Source organism: Antedon bifida, chromosome 2, assembly GCF_963402885.1.
Source record: "Antedon bifida chromosome 2, ecAntBifi1.1, whole genome shotgun sequence".
Lineage (NCBI taxonomy): Eukaryota > Metazoa > Echinodermata > Crinoidea > Comatulida > Antedonidae > Antedon > Antedon bifida.
In genome coordinates this window covers 30,878,933-30,894,754 of record NC_136227.1, presented here as the reverse complement: position 1 = coordinate 30,894,754, position 15,822 = coordinate 30,878,933, and the positions used below count along the sequence as shown (strand labels likewise).

The 15,822-nt window shown below is 31.6% G+C and overlaps 3 protein-coding genes across 7 annotated transcripts in view; 2 read left to right on the top strand and 1 right to left on the bottom strand.

Annotated features, from left to right (window-relative positions):
- The window catches only part of LOC144834604 (protein phosphatase 1F-like), a 66,133-nt gene that overhangs the window by 26,314 nt on the left and 23,997 nt on the right, over positions 1–15,822 (top strand). The gene's annotated exons all lie outside the window — the stretch shown is intronic.
- On the bottom strand, positions 719–2,540 carry LOC144836206 (NAD-dependent protein lipoamidase sirtuin-4, mitochondrial-like). 2 transcript variants are annotated; one of them, XM_078691448.1, is made up of 3 exons: positions 2,461–2,540; positions 1,153–2,028; positions 719–1,043 (listed from the first exon to the last, which is right to left on the bottom strand). In XM_078691448.1, the coding sequence occupies exons 2-3, from the start codon at positions 2,017–2,019 to the stop codon at positions 894–896; spliced, it is 1,017 nt and encodes a 338-aa protein (XP_078547574.1). In that variant the 5' UTR covers positions 2,020–2,028; positions 2,461–2,540; the 3' UTR covers positions 719–893. The 2 variants fall into 2 exon arrangements, with proteins under 2 accessions (XP_078547574.1, XP_078547575.1); XM_078691449.1 differs by lacking the exon at positions 2,461–2,540 and adding an exon at positions 2,226–2,391.
- On the top strand, positions 2,613–14,832 carry LOC144834550 (E3 ubiquitin-protein ligase RNF34-like). Of its 4 annotated transcripts, XR_013610985.1 has the most exons (7): positions 2,613–2,716; positions 3,844–4,013; positions 4,560–5,000; positions 6,136–6,357; positions 7,213–7,411; positions 10,992–12,912; positions 12,974–14,832. XR_013610985.1 is itself a non-coding variant. In XM_078689400.1 (6 exons), exons 2-6 carry the CDS (start codon positions 3,885–3,887, stop codon positions 11,165–11,167), a joined length of 1,167 nt encoding a protein of 388 aa, XP_078545526.1. In that variant the 5' UTR covers positions 2,613–2,716; positions 3,844–3,884; the 3' UTR covers positions 11,168–14,832. The 4 variants fall into 4 exon arrangements, 3 of the variants coding, with proteins under 3 accessions (XP_078545526.1, XP_078545528.1, XP_078545527.1); XM_078689400.1 differs by having other exon boundaries at positions 10,992–14,832; XM_078689401.1 differs by having other exon boundaries at positions 2,624–2,651; positions 10,992–14,832.

The following is a 15,822-nucleotide window of genomic DNA, read 5'->3' as shown; positions in this document are numbered from 1 at the left end:
TACTGAATAAAACCCTGAATTATTCAATCAATTACACCTCAATATCATGGTGATTAATTGATTGAACCTACCTGATGAGTTCTATTAATTTAATTAATGATGGTTTTTAATCTTGAGTCAGGTGGAACAGTTTAGGACGTCCTCTGGACACTGCCAGCTACAAATATTAAATCTAAGTATGCATATGGTTTACTTGAGTTATATATTATATAGTCCGGTTTAGTCCATTCAACGTACTGGTACCATTTCATTCAATACTAAGAAACGTCTGTATATATTGACAGTGTTAATTAATTCAGAATAATCGTAACACACAGCTAACAGTACAAAATTTAGAGATCAATACTGTATATTGTTTATATTTATAGGCCTATTATGTTGGTACGGTATTGGTATAACACATTATTGTCTATGTATTATCATCGACCAAAATGCTTTCATGGCCTCTGTAAAAGTTACACTATTATGAATAGCCGTGTATCGTATGATGGCTGAATACAATACAAAATTTACATAACAATATACAATAGAGTTATGTTATGTTTCAATTATTCCAATAGTCACTCTTTATAGTAATATAGTACTAAAACATGATGATCTTTCATACAGTAGTATAGTAGCATTGTATCAGTACTATACTATATTCCACAATTTTGAACTTTGATTAACCCAAGTTTAAATACTCAACTCATTGTAATAACAACAATAAACTACAGTATGCATAAAAAAAACTACTTTATTGGTTAAAATATTTAATAAATATAGTATAAGTTAAAAAACATTCAAAACTAGTATTGTTGCTAAAAAGATTGAAATCTGTTTTTGGTTCAGAAACTTTCTACTTTTCATAGATTATCATAAAGTTCATTTTGGCGCATTGGAATTATCACAAATTAAACAGACAATTCTGGAAGTATATCGCCCAATTTTGCTTCAATCTTGAGTGTTGCCAGGTGATCTGCTCTGGTTGGCCCAATGTTGATTATTGCTATGGGTTTATTCCATTTATTTGCAGCTAGTGCAAAACGATAACCTGAGTATACCTACAGTATAAAAAAAAACATAATATAAATTATTTTAGCAGGTTTTAAGGACTGAATATTAGTGAAATAATCAATGGAAGAAGAAACACTATGTAGCTGACACACTTACTTCTAAAGATGACCCTGCACATAATATACCATCAGCTTTTTCTACCTGATTCATCAAATATCCAACAATTGTTTTCTCAACATTATCTCCAAAAAATACTATATTTGGCTTAAGAATTCCTCCACACACTTCACACTCAGGAACGTCAAAATCCTTCATTTCATTTTCTGACAGAAGGGTGTCACCATCCGGTCCCATTGCTCCTTGTTTGGTTATAAAATCAGGATTCAGTTTTATCAACTTTTCCTGAAAAATATTTCTATCGGTGACATTATTACAAGATAGGCAGTTGACCCTGTGTAAACTCCCATGTAGTTCGGTTACTCTCTCACTGCCGGCCTTTAGATGAAGTCCATCAACATTTTGCGTCGCTAACCAGTCGATTTTACCCCTTCTTTCCCAAGCAGATAAAGCCATGTGAGACGTATTTGGCACAAATGATTTGTACCTCATCCACCCAACAAAATTCCGAGCCCAATACTGCCGCCGTCTTTCTGCACTTTGTAAGAAAGTCTTGTACTGCATGGGTCTGCTGTTACTTCGTGCATAGAGTCCGACACCTTCTGACCTGTAATCAGGAATACCAGACTCTGTCGACAAACCAGCTCCAGTGAGGACGAACAGCTTTTTCGTTTTGTCGATGAAGTTCTGTACTTTGTTTAAATCATTTTCATTAATAGGTGGACTGGGAGGTACAAATAAATTACTTTTTCTTTCTGCTTGCACTTCTACTGAATCTCTTCGTTGATATGAGCTTGAAAGGAATGCTATTGACCGTTTACAATGTACACTATTATTGTAAGTATTTATGGTGTTATTTTGCTTTGGAATGAAATGCTTCAATTTCAGTAGGTTTATCTTTGTCATCTTGAAAAGCTGCAGTAAAAAAAAAGGAGAAAAAAAGATCGCAGTATTATTAATATTTAATATTTCCCGGATTACTACTGCAATTGAGTTGACTCCATTTAACTACTACACAGTATAGATTGGTCTCGGCAGTGGCCTACTCACTGTGTCATTAGTTTGATTCAGATAGCTTTACCTCTGGGGTTCAACAGTGCATAGCTACTTACTCTACTACTTTACTACATACAGGCCTACAGTAGAGTTTAGTCTAGAATTGAGGCCTCTACACAGTACAGGCTACATAAAAAGCCTAAAAAGGTAAAGAGAATTGATTGATTGTAATTTGCTTTGTACAACTTTCGGATACTTTAACCCACAATATATACGCCTAATATAAAAGTTTTATCGGCGTAATTCTTGTTGTAGATGAATATTTATCCAAAAAAAACCAAACTCTAGTACCTTTTTTAGGCCTCAGCTGATGTGTTTATTATTGTAAAGTTGCTGATTACGTAACTAAATTTCGTCTCTGCTGCTGCCCTCTATATGTCAAGATGAGGAGGGGTCGTTGGTGTGTGGACTGTGGTGGCGCAATATCATGTGTTTGTTGTTTTTTTTTTCTAAAGGTGGTGTCATGAAAACCAAAGTAAAAAGTCGGTACAATGTTGTCTTAAAATACGTATTTTCTGTTTCATTTTAATGATATTGCTTCCAGATGGTATGTAGGATATGAAGTTGCTTTGCTTAAATCTATAAAATAAAAATATATTTTTTTGTTAGAATTAATTGAGTTTAGATAGGTGTGTAGGCCCTGTTATGTATGTGTGGGCCTACCTGGCTGGAAATACCAAGCAATACTGTAAATGACATTCAACTATCAAAATGGACATGAACTCTCTGTTCTTGTTTGAACTTAGAGGCCTACTAGGGCAGCACAATAAATTAGACATAATAAGCTAAATAAGACATGGAACTACATGAAATATAAACTCTGTCTGCTTGGTCTGTGCGAGTTTTTAAAGAATGTATTGTACTGTATGATGAGTAAAAATGATTTTAATTTAACAAAAAAATATTTTAATTCACATGATCAACTTGTGTAATCAAATAATGCTTTTATATAATTATTGCACAAGTATATATATATAGTTTGGTTAACTACTGTATTTGGAGCTTATTTTTGGTTGTGATTCAGTAAATAAAAAATATATTTTATTTGTCAATTTTTTTTAAAGTTTAGAATTAAAAGGAAATTAGGAAGTAAGAAGGAAATTGAAATTTAAAAAAAGAAATATTCATGGCAGCACCAAAAAGGTTTTTCATAATCATACAAGCGTCAACACACAGTGTGTTTTTTTTGTTTTATTATGCACCAACCAACTAAATTCATTTTGTACACACTGAGAAACATGTACACATCCGCAGAATGACTACAGACATACAGTAGGCCTACTGACTAATTATGAATTTGTTATTTATCTATAATGGGTAACCTCTTTCAGTCACAGACTGGTCTCCCAGAGGCCCAGTTATGATCAGTGGCTGTGTGTGTAATAGAACACCGGGGTAACCCCCTACTCGTCTCAAAAGATGTATTAGGTTCTTTAAAGTGCACATGAGCTAGATGTGTACACTGGACCTACGGTTTATAGTCCTTATCCAAGAAGACTTGTTCTACCACCAAAACCATGCCGATGTTATGGCTACGTAATTTGGTTCCACTATCTTAACCACTCAGCCACTCACTTAATTTAAAGCACGTTATTATTAAGTACTCTGAGACTTTGACTCTTGAAACTCTTGATCATCTTAACCCAATGTTTACTAATTCTCTTCTTTCTTCAGTGTTAGCATTTGGAAATCTTTTGTGAAGACATTTTTATTTAATGGGTTCAGGGAATGTAAAGCCTGCATTAAAAACACACAACCAAGATCAACTCTCTGATCCTCAGCTTTCTTCAGACAAAATGCCGTGTCGTGCGTGTGATTTACAGTTTACACTTTTCAGACACAAGGTATTATAAACTCATTTATTATAGCCAATTTTATATTTTTATAAATTTATTGTTATTCAGTTATTATAGGGAGCTTTCAATTTGCGCAATGACAGATGACCAAACTACGTTATGTTAATTCATTGTGCAAATGTGGAGATATTAGGACATCCTCGCTCTTTACATTGACACAGGTTGCTTGGTCCTGGCGATGACCATGAAACATCAATTGACCTGACCTAGGTTGGTCATGGCAATGGGAAGGCTACCTAATATTGAATTATCTTATAAAAAAAGTTTAATCCTAAAGCTCTGTCTACGCTATTAAAAAAAGTGTGATGTACCCAAATATGGTAGTGATATCCCCAAATATGGTAGTGATATCCCCAAATATGGTAGTGATATGATGTCATCGTGTCCATATATGGGCACATCACATTTTTTTGATAGTGTAGACAGAGCATTAGGCATGTATGTAATCTAACATGTTAGCACATTCTTTGTATATGAATTTTTAAATTTAATTTTTAAATATAATAATGTTATGAATGATTTTTAAAATTGTAGTATAAATGCATTGACTGTCAGAAGTTTTTCTGTTCTAACTGCATCAATAAAAACATAAGAGACAAGAAGATATGTTTAGTTTGCGAGGCAGTGAAGCGTGACATGGCACGGCCTGCCTTGATGCAATTAAAAATTCGCGAACTACAACAATTCCTGACCGTTAGAAATGTTTCCATGGAATCATGCACGGAAAAAACAGATCTTGTGGACCTATTACTGGAGTATTTGATAAACAAAGGTATAATACCTCAGCCAACGCCGCTGCAATCTAGGCCTTTGATTGGACAGCGTCTATCAACCACGTCTAACCGAGGCTCAACGTCTATGAACGCTTCCAACCCAGTTTCCCAAGGAAATGCCTTACATTCAAACATTCCAGAAAATTCCAGGAACACCAGACGATTTAATAATGATTTTGATACACTTGAAAGTACACAACAGGTAAGAATAATTGTTCAAAGGTTTGCATGAAGTAGAAACACCAGTATAAGTTTATTTCAAGTGAAGTGATCTTTAGCACTGTACTTTCCACAAGCTACCCATTAACTCCACCTCCCCACCTACTAACATCCCCCTATTTTAATCCACTTGTAATCTCAAAATTACATAATAAATAATAAGGAACAAGATTTAATCTCCGACGAGATTAACAAACATGACCTCTAGATAACTTGACTATTTATTCAACCAAAAAAAAAAAAAAATCTTTTGTTGATGACCTATGACCTATACTCAATATTGTTATTTTGCAGTGTGCACAGTTTGAGTTATAATTTTATTGTGTTATGTTTTTTTAGTGTTTCTCACACTTTCGATTATAATGTAAAAAAAAAAAATACAAAGTGCACTGTATTTATTAATAACTAAAAATAATGATGGGATTCAATAGAATGACAATATTATTTTAGTTGCAAATCATTAAAAGTCAATGTGAGATGATTTTTCTTTTACCTGTTCTGCCACAAATAATTGTTTCACAACTTTTAATACTGCACTAACCAAGGTATAAACCCCTCCCCCTTTTAATATGAAATTGTTTATCTGATTATTACTGTATCTAAGGTTTGTGTGGCTTAATCACAGATAAAGTAAATAGCTTTATTAGATACTGGAATATTTACCTCATTCACTTTAAAAATCAATATTAGCATCAACAGGTTTCTGTTAGTGTTGGGCACCAATTGTATAAAATGGAGGTAAATATTATGGTGTTTCTAAATCTTACTTTCTTTACCCATGAAATGGCAGTGGTAGTGTCATTTACAAAATGTGTATTTCCTTCTGTATAGATAGATTTTCTCTGATTGTTATCAACATATTTATTACAATAAATGGTTACTAAACTCTGAGTCTATTTTACAACAAAATGTATATGTTATTGTTTGAAAATTTCATTTTGTATATTATACTTTAAAACTCTGAGTCTATCTTACAAAAAAATGTACATACATGTTTGAAAATGTCCTTCCGTAGTCTATCTTTGATTGTTATCAACATAGCTATTACTGTATGATAAATCTCTTAGTCTGTCTTGCAAAGTTCCAAACAAAAATCTTTACGTATTGTTTTCATTTAGGAGGAAAATGAAGAAGAGTATCTAGAGGAAACTCAAAGACACTTCAACAACATCACCACACCAAAAATAACAACAAAAACACCAATAACAATACCAACAACAGAATCAGCTCCCTCATCAACAGCGACTGAAAGTGAGGCTGATAAAAGGGAGCGTTTAGAACGACGAAGACAACAAGAGATGAGAGAAGCAGAGGCAAGAAATATACATGAAAACCCATTAGTGAGCTTATTTAATTAGTTTAAAGATATATTGTCCCCCTTGTTGAACATGCCATTTTAATGTTACGTAATAGTTATTCACTTTGACCAAAAACTAGATCAAAAAAAAAAAATTATTTACCTGAAAAATTGTAATTTAAAGTAAAAAATACTTTTAATTGTCTGCCAAACAATGGTTTTTGGTTAAAATTAACCATTTCTTTTGTCTTTTTATAAGTGAAATAATATTTTTTTTGGCCTATTTAAAGTATGATTTTATTAATGTTTATGTTTTTTGGGGACAATACATATTTAACATATTTTAATTTATTTTTGCTATTGAGATTTAACTAAAAAGATTGCCTAATAATAATTTGAAAAAATACAGTTTATTCAGCAACCACAACAGTTGTAGAATAACATGCAATAGGGCAAACAAACTGTGCACCATAAAAACTAGAGGGTCAACTTGCTTGCTGTATGAATAGGGATTCCATATCTCTTTAAAAATATTATTGAAAATAAAAATAATAAAATATTATGAAGAACCACATAATCAGAGAATTTTTAAAAATATAATATTCTAAAATCTTTTAATTACTGTAGTATCACTAGTTTTAATTGGTGGTGTGGTATTTTACCTTGCTTTCTAAAGTTGTTTCAATTCTTATAATGCTTTTATACATGTATGATACTGTGCCTATGAGCAATCATTGATTAGATACATGGCGCATTATAAATGCTTTTATTATTATTATTATAATATACTATGACTTTATAACCTCTTCCTGGTGACAACATTTTGAGCTGTTAAATGTTACATTGTCTTATATAGCCAGTTATCTTCTTTACTGAAAATTTGTTATCTCAATTTCAGCCAACTGTTGACCCCAGACCAAAGAAGAAAAGAGCATCCATTGGTGATGTGAACAGCATAGAGGATATCAACGAACTTTCAGTTAGGGCGCTAAAAGAGATATTGGCCACAAACTTTGTTGATTATCGTGGCTGTGTAGAAAAACAAGAACTAGTGGATAGAGTCAAACGATTATATAAATCTAAGGAAAAACCAAACGGTAAGATTACTAATTCTTTTTTGACACAAAGATGTTTAGTTTTAAATTTAAAAAAAAATTACTGACCAGATCTTAAGTTTTAATTTAATACAACACTGACATATTCTACAAAACCCTGCATTTCTTGATTTTTACCTATCCAAAGTAGTCACAAGTACCTAAACTGTACATTTATAAGCAACGATATTGTATTCAATCGAAATTGCTTTCATGTCCTCAAAATTTCACCATATTCAATTCAGGTAATTTCTATTGAATATTAGACTTGTGACATAATTTCCAGTTACATATAATTTTTAAGTTTAACAGCAAATTAGGATATTTTATGTGTACACCAAAAAACTATTGATTCGAAGTCTAAAACTCTGTCTACACTATCAAACAAGTTTGACAAAAAAGTGTGATATGCCCAAATATGGTAGTGATATGCCCAAATATGGTAGTGATATGACATCATCATGTCTCTATATGGGCACATCACATTTTTAGTTTATAAAGTTTGATAGTGTAGACGGAGCTTTATACAAATTTAGTTTGAGTTGCTTCATTCCACCATGTCTGAAAACCTAACTACATTGTTGTATCTTGCAAATGGGAATTATTTTAGACATGATATGAGCTCAAATACTTTATAAATAAATTATTAATATGAGCAAGAATTAAATGTGTTAAGAGTCACTTGACCAAACTCTGTGGCAATTTAATTAATTCATTTGACCTCCCCTGTAATGGATCAAAGTCATTGATTTTCTACTTTGGATTCTGAGAAGTGGAGTTTTACATAAATTGCTTGACAGCAAATTGCCATATTTAATCTGTTTAATGTTTTTTAGTATTGGTATCATCAAACAAAAACTAAGACAATAAACAGCATATTACATTAAGACCCCTTCTTTGGGACACCCCTAATCAGAGGACACCTCTATTTAATGGGGACACTTGTGAAATGAATGAAGCTCAATATCTTTTTCAAACCCTATAAGACACACTAATATAGATAATAATTTTGTTGGGTCGATATTATAACATATGAAAAAAAACAAATTTAATTTTATCAATTTAATGTGATAGCAAAATATCACACTATTGTTGGATTCATGACACAATTATTGAAAATATCGCGCTGTTTGTTCATCACAGTTAAAGTTGATTTGAAATATTATCTTTTTAATTTTAGATGCTCATGGTGAAAATGGTAAGCAAAGGAAATATTGTAGTTGTAGAACAATAACATATTAAACTTCCATTCTTGCCATCCATGTTTTTTTGACATTTTCCATAGATGACGTAGTCATACTAGAGTGACATGATGGTTTTGGATCATAATGCCATCATCTTTCGAATTTATACATTATATTTTGCTTGTGGTCATATTCTAAATGCTAAATCTAAATTGCCTCACTGTCAATATTTCTTTTTGTCATCATTTTTTCTCATTTATAAAATTCAAGATAACAAATAAATATCTGTTTGAATAAAGCACTCTGATGTAAAGAGCTCCCAGTCAAAATGTTTTCAAATTCAGTACCTGGACTCTCATACGCATTACACAAGGTTTATAAAGATAATTAATATTTTACGCCTCAAAAAATTTGTTTTAAAAATGTTTTTGTTATGCCATTTTAATGTCATATAATGCAGTAGTTATTAACTTTGACCAAAATTGGATCAAAGAAAAATGATTTACCTGAAAATTGGTTGCATTTAAATGTTTGTCATTTTATAAGTGAAAACATTTTTTTTCTTCATCTTTTTTCTCTATGGAAGTGATTAACTTTGTTAAAAAATGGCCTGTTCAAAGTCTGATTTTATGAATCTTTATGTTTTTGGGATACAATACTTCAACAATGTTGCAGTTGGCCATCTATTTTGCTTTGGAAATGTTAATTTGATAAAGGGAATACCAAATTCAAGGGCATAAGACATGTTTTTCTGTATTAATTGCGAGTTGATTTCATGCAAATTTGCTGTGTTCTTAATCATAAAAAGTGTATATTTTAAAATCATAATGATTGACAGCACAGATAAATTGTAATTTTTAAGTTATTCCATGATCTGCATTTTGTCATAGATTTGCAAATAAAGTTTATAAATTAATTCAGTATGGATTCAAATGATATATAAGGATAATATTTGATAATTAATTTTGAGGGTCTTGAGTGGTTTAGTGGTCTTTAGAATAGAATATGTAGTCTCTGTTGAATAACTTATTTTTATTTCTTTTTATTCTTATTCTATGCTGCTATAGAAGAGTCCTTTTTGCTACCGTAGAGGGATTCTTTTTTTGTTTTTTTTTTTAAATTCTGATCTGGACTGTATATCTTTAGTTTTTAGCTATAACAATAGTTTAATGTTTTTTATTTCCAAGTTTAGCTGGCAACTATTATTAATTGTTATTATATAACACAGTAGAACCCTTCTTTGGCACATCCCTATTAAGAGGACACTTTGTTGGCTTCTGAAGGTGTCCCCTTATAGAGGTCCTTCTGTATTGTACTGTAACACCTATCCAGGAAATCATATTCATGTAGTGATGATACATTTTAAAGGCAAAGAGAGAAACTAAAATAATTAGACAGAACCAAATATGTTTCTAGAAATTTCTATTTTATTGCTTGTTGCAATGTACTGCTACTGTTTAAAGTAAATTTCAAAGGGCATACAGTATTGTGTTAAAACAAATATAAATAAGCAAGCAAATAGAATAAGTGCTTAAATACATAATGGGAAAATATACATTAATATTCACATTACAGTGTACTGGTAATGTGTATAGTGTAATACTTATACTTTTCAGGTTAAGTATACTTGGCTGATCATTCTAGATAACCATCCTAAAGCCCTGTTTATACTATAAAAAATTATGTGACAAAAAAATGTGATATGCCCATATATGGACATGATGATGTCATATCACTACTATATTTGGGCATCATACGTTTTTTTGGCAAACTAGTTTGTATGTAAGTGTGGACAGAGTTTAAGATAGTGACTTGATACCTGGTTCAAGGTGATAGAATAGCATTGTATCCTACACCATATGTGTTTTAATCATTACAAATAATTCAAGGTATATTTAATTCATACATTTAAAATCATACAAAAGGCTGCCAAAAGCTGAAATACAAATTCTTATTTTTTTGTTGATCTTCAAATAAAATCAAACAAATACTCAGGTTCCTCTCACAAGGCTAAGATCAAAGGTTGAATTAAGTCACACATGAAACTAACATTTCTAAGCCCAAGAGAGTATGGTTTTGGGAAAGTTAACAGTTATATACAAATAATAAATGTTTTGTATACATTGGAGAAAATATTTTCATTCTTTAAAAGCCCGCAGACTTGATACTTGAATAAGATGTCAAAGGCTATGTCATTCTAAATGGGGGACTCTCTGATTTGCCTGTGGAGTAGTAGAGCAGTTTATAGGTGACCACACTACAAGTTGGCTACCTGAGTTTAGAAAAAACTGAGCATGCAATAGTATCATCAATCATTGAAATGGGATAAAATAATGCATAGCATGTACATTTTTTAATACAGTATGAGTACAATTATTTTACAATTTTTTCTTTTTAAGATCCGCAAAATGAAGATGATGAAAACCTGTGTAAGATATGCATGGACGCAGCGATAGACTGTGTTCTTCTGGAATGTGGACACATGGTGACGTGTACAAAGTGCGGTAAGGTCCTTGCAGAGTGTCCAATATGTCGTGTTTTCATCACACGTGTTGTACACACATTCAAGTCGTAAGGGATAGTACGCTTTATGTTGATAGTGAGGTTACTGTTGTAGCCATCTTCTTCTGAGACACATGGCCGTCTTTGATGGATACTTAGTATCAGTTGACTTCACTGCTGGTGTAATCTAATTTGTGATGTGTTGTACACACATTCAAGTTTTATGGAATATACATTAAGTTAATGGTGAGGTGGTCGCAGAATATCTAATTTGTGATGTGTTGCACACACATTCAAGTTTTATGGGATGTACACTTTAAGTTAATGGTGAGGTGGTCGCAGAATATCTAATTTGTGATGTGTTGTACACACATTCAAGTTTTATGGGATATACACTTTATGTTGATGGTGTGGTGGTCTCAGAATATTTAATTTGTCATATTTTAACACACTAGAGTTGTAAGAGATTTACACATGTTGAGGTTGTCGCGGAATATCTCATTTGTTGCATTTTCCTTACACATGCTGTAAACTCATTCAAGTTTACATGATAAGATTTGTTCTAAAGGGTAATTTACTATGAGGATTATAGTATTTAAGCATAAAAAAAATATTTTTCTACTGTATACACTTTACTACACTTGCATACCAGAGATTTCTTACTTTGTGTCTGTGAGGTCTTTAATTCAACAATATTATAACTGTTAAATTCATATGAAATGTATATTTTTTGATACCCATTACATTACAAATTATTTTAAATATTTTGTACATTCAAATACGTTCATTTCACAAACTCAGTGACAAACAATAATTGCATTTTCACAAACTTTTGATAAAAGTTTTTTTTTGCAGACTGAAATTAGGTTTATAGTTATATATAATCATTTTTATGCTCGTATTTACTATTCATTTTATTTTGTATATAAGTATATATATAATATATGGTATCTGAAATACAAAATAACTAGAGAACGGCACGATAGCTTCGGTTTAGTAAATTCCTCAGTAATTGCAGGAATTCTTTAATTCCTTTGTATTCTTTAAAGACGTACACACAAACGGCCTGAAACAAAATGATAACGATTTTATGTGGATGTTCTAGGTGTCCTTCGGGTCGATACCATTATCTGATAGGGGAACTTATTGGTTTTCTTATCGTAAAAGTATTTCTCTCTTCGGAGAGAGAGCCTATTGTCTGTTTATCCAGGTAAGCTGCACTCATAGAATACCAACACCACTGTTGGTGTGTAATATAAATATATGCTACCTGAAATACAAAAGTGAGTTTTTATGAATATAGTACATTTTGACTGGTCATTCATAATTGATATTGAATAGTAAATTTGCATACCCAGGTGAAGCTATAAATTCCCCTACAATCGATAATACAAATTATAGTTTGTATGAATTCATTTTCTATATAGAAAAAAAAACCAAAAAAACGCTTTATCATCAAATTTGTTATGTTAATTAAAGCAATCTATTTAAGATTTTTAACCTACAAAATATAGTAAAGAAAATTAATATACGATTTATAAGTAATATTAATTAAAAAATAATAATATTAATAATAAGGGACACCAACCAACTGATTCAAAACCTACCATGGAAAAACAGCAGACTATGGCGTTGTATTGTGAACTACAGTCACATCTTGATGCGTCCGCTTGACAATGACCTATAAATATGGCACCACATAAGCACTAATTTAAAGTACAGAGGGTAAACAACAAATGCTAATTGAAGTCTGATTGGTTGTAGAAAGTCCTGGTATTAATATGAATTGCATCATATGATATGTTATGGTTTTGTATCGTGAGAGTAATACACTGTACACAATAGGAGTGTCCACTGAATAGTGGTTGGCTGTGGAAAGCATATAGTAATACACTTCACAGAATAGGAGTGTCCCCTGAATAGGGGTTGTCTGTGGCAAAGCATATATTGCCCGTTGTTCATTTGTGGCCTCTTAATTGGGATGTCCCCTGAATATAGGTGTCCGAAAGAAGAACAAATGTTCGTATTCAAATGATAAGCCATTGGCTGGGATTACTGTAAATTTTGTTGGAGTGCAATTTTGATTCAAGTTTAAATCTTTTTTTTCTGACATGATATAGTACATATATTTTAGTTGCTATTTCATTTGCTGCCCCCAGCAAATGAGTGTAACCCTTTTACTTACTCTTTTTTTTTAGTTATTAATAGTATGTGTATTGGTAAAAAAAGCTTCAGACATGCTATTGGCCCAGTATAGGCACCTGTATGCTGATTATTTAAATTAGGTGTAAAAAAAATACATTCCATAGTGTATAGTATATTTGTTTTAGTTTAATTTCATAATGTTAAAGTATAAAGCTAATTTATCAATTAATAGGAAGCTTTTAATTTGCGATGATTGGTGACCAACCTAGGTCAGGTCAATTGATGCGTTGTTGGTCGTCGTCACCGGGACCTAGAAACCAAAGGTTAAGAGCGAAGGCATAAATCCCAATATTCCAGCATGCACACAATGAACTGAATTATGACATGTACAGCCACCGAAGAAGATATGTGTTATAAACCACACTATTTATTTATTTTTTCAATTAATTATTGTTTCTCTATTTTGTAAATGGTGGTCTCTGCTTAAAGTCTACTTTTAGACTTATTTTGACCACCATCCACATTTATACTTATCTATAAAGAAATGTTATATATATTATTATTTGTGGGAATCAATAAACAAACAAACAAAACTAACATGACATGTTTGGTCATCGGTCGCCGCAAATCATAGCTTCCTATTGTTAATTACTCTGTTTTAAAATTCTATGTTTAAAAAAAAAATATTATTTATTAGTTATTGTTTAACAATACAGCTGAAATCCAAACCTTTAAAAGAGACAACATTTTGTTTTGAATAAGCATATAAAAAAAATTATCATAAAAACAGTTTTACTAACTGAAATATATACATGAAATAATATTTCAAGCTAAAATAGTAGAACCATTTGCAAGCACATGATATTATAATGGCAGTTCCTTTTTAACAGCAATAAGTTATGATGAGCGCCCTCAAATAGGCCATTAATCAATAGTCCAGTTCTTTTGAAATGTCTGACGTCAATTTTTGCTATTTAATATCTTATCAATGTTCTCTTAATATAGAAATCAATTCTGGATAATTAAGTGACAGGTATTGAATACTGTGATATAGTATATAAGATGTATTCAATCTACAAGCAAAAAAGGTCAAATATATTTTACTTTAATGATCCAATTGACAAAGTTTAGCCTCCGATTGGTGTTGGTCAATGCATTTAATGGCCTAACTTAAATTGTTTATTTATGTACAATGTTCTTACACCATTTTTAGTACTGGTCTAAGAAAATTTATTTTGGTAAATTTTGTTGGCAAACCTGCTTCGAGAGAACACTTCTTATCTCGATGGTTAAACAAATATTTTACCATTTCAATTTTACCCCCAGTTTACAATTAATGTTTTGCTATGTATAGTGGCGTAACGGCTATGAGCGCTCACTGGCTAAACCCTGGGCCCCTGAGCATTGTCTAGAGGAAAAAACAGGCATTAAAATATGTCGAAAAGGGCTAAAAACACCCGAGGCTTCCAGCATTGGAGGGCCACTTGGTGTTCCTAAGCCAGGGGCCTCAGGCCTCTACATTATGCCACTGTGGCTAGATAATATATATTTTTAATGAGCTCATGTTTCTTATCGTATGTAGGCCTAGTAACCCACGACAAGCCTGTTTTGCACTAATGTAGAACTATCGCTGCATTTTAAAATGTTGTTTAATAATGTTATTAAACGAGAAGAAGGATAGAAATGTTTTTGTTGTTTACAGATTAAATTGTAATTGATGTTTTAACTTTAATAAATCAATACACTTTGTAGACATTAGTATCGTATTTTTTTTTATCTTCAAACAAAAATTACAGAAGTCAATAATAATTATATACAGATTGCTTTGTTAAGCCCTGTCTAATGTGATGTGTCCATAAATGGACATGATGATGTCATATCTCTACCATATTTGGTGATACCTCTACCATATTTGGGCACATCATGTGTAGACAGAGCTTTAGTCTTAGATTTTTTTAAACATCACACACAAATAACAGAAATCAATAATAATTAGACATTTATTTTCAGATACTATTACCTCTTGCGCAATATTGTTGAGTGTACATAGACATTTTCTTCTGAAGAAAGAAATATTGCTTCATTAACTCTGCTTTGACAATCAGACAGTTCCAAAATAGGTTGAACAATAGTCACAGTTTACCTAAAATAATCCTATTTCAAAACCTGTAATGCTCAATTACTTATAACAACATTTCCATAAATGCCAAATCATTGCCGATTTACAGTAAGTTAATACCGATAATCAAACTGGCCCATCTTTTAAAGTTATGGTATATCTGATACTTTGTTTTGACACGTAATATAAGTATTATATACACGTTTTGTCATCTTTAATTAAAAGCGAAATTGCGTATCATGTAACTGTGATTTTAAGCAATTTACGACCTTTGACACAATTTATGATTAAATAGCATTATCCATGCGGACGAGTTGTCTAATCGTTTGTGAAAATAAACAAAGATATTGAAGTTTAGATGAATACACCCTTTATTGGACAGAGACCCTACATTTTCGTCATAGGAACGTATATTATCACCTTGGATAAACGTATGAATTTATTATAAACATATGGGATTGAAA

Excerpts from the sequence above, each read along its gene's own strand:
- LOC144836206 (XM_078691448.1), bottom strand. The coding sequence starts at position 2,019 with ATGACAAAGATAAACCTACTGAAATTGAAGCATTTCATTCCAAAGCAA. Across the intron at positions 1,044-1,152 it reads GTGCAGGGTCATCTTTAGAA|GTATACTCAGGTTATCGTTT; the intron begins GTAAGTGTGTCA and ends TTTATACTGTAG.
- LOC144834550 (XM_078689400.1), top strand. The coding sequence starts at position 3,885 with ATGGGTTCAGGGAATGTAAAGCCTGCATTAAAAACACACAACCAAGAT. Across the intron at positions 5,001-6,135 it reads CACTTGAAAGTACACAACAG|GAGGAAAATGAAGAAGAGTA; the intron begins GTAAGAATAATT and ends GTTTTCATTTAG. Across the intron at positions 6,358-7,212 it reads ATATACATGAAAACCCATTA|CCAACTGTTGACCCCAGACC; the intron begins GTGAGCTTATTT and ends TCTCAATTTCAG.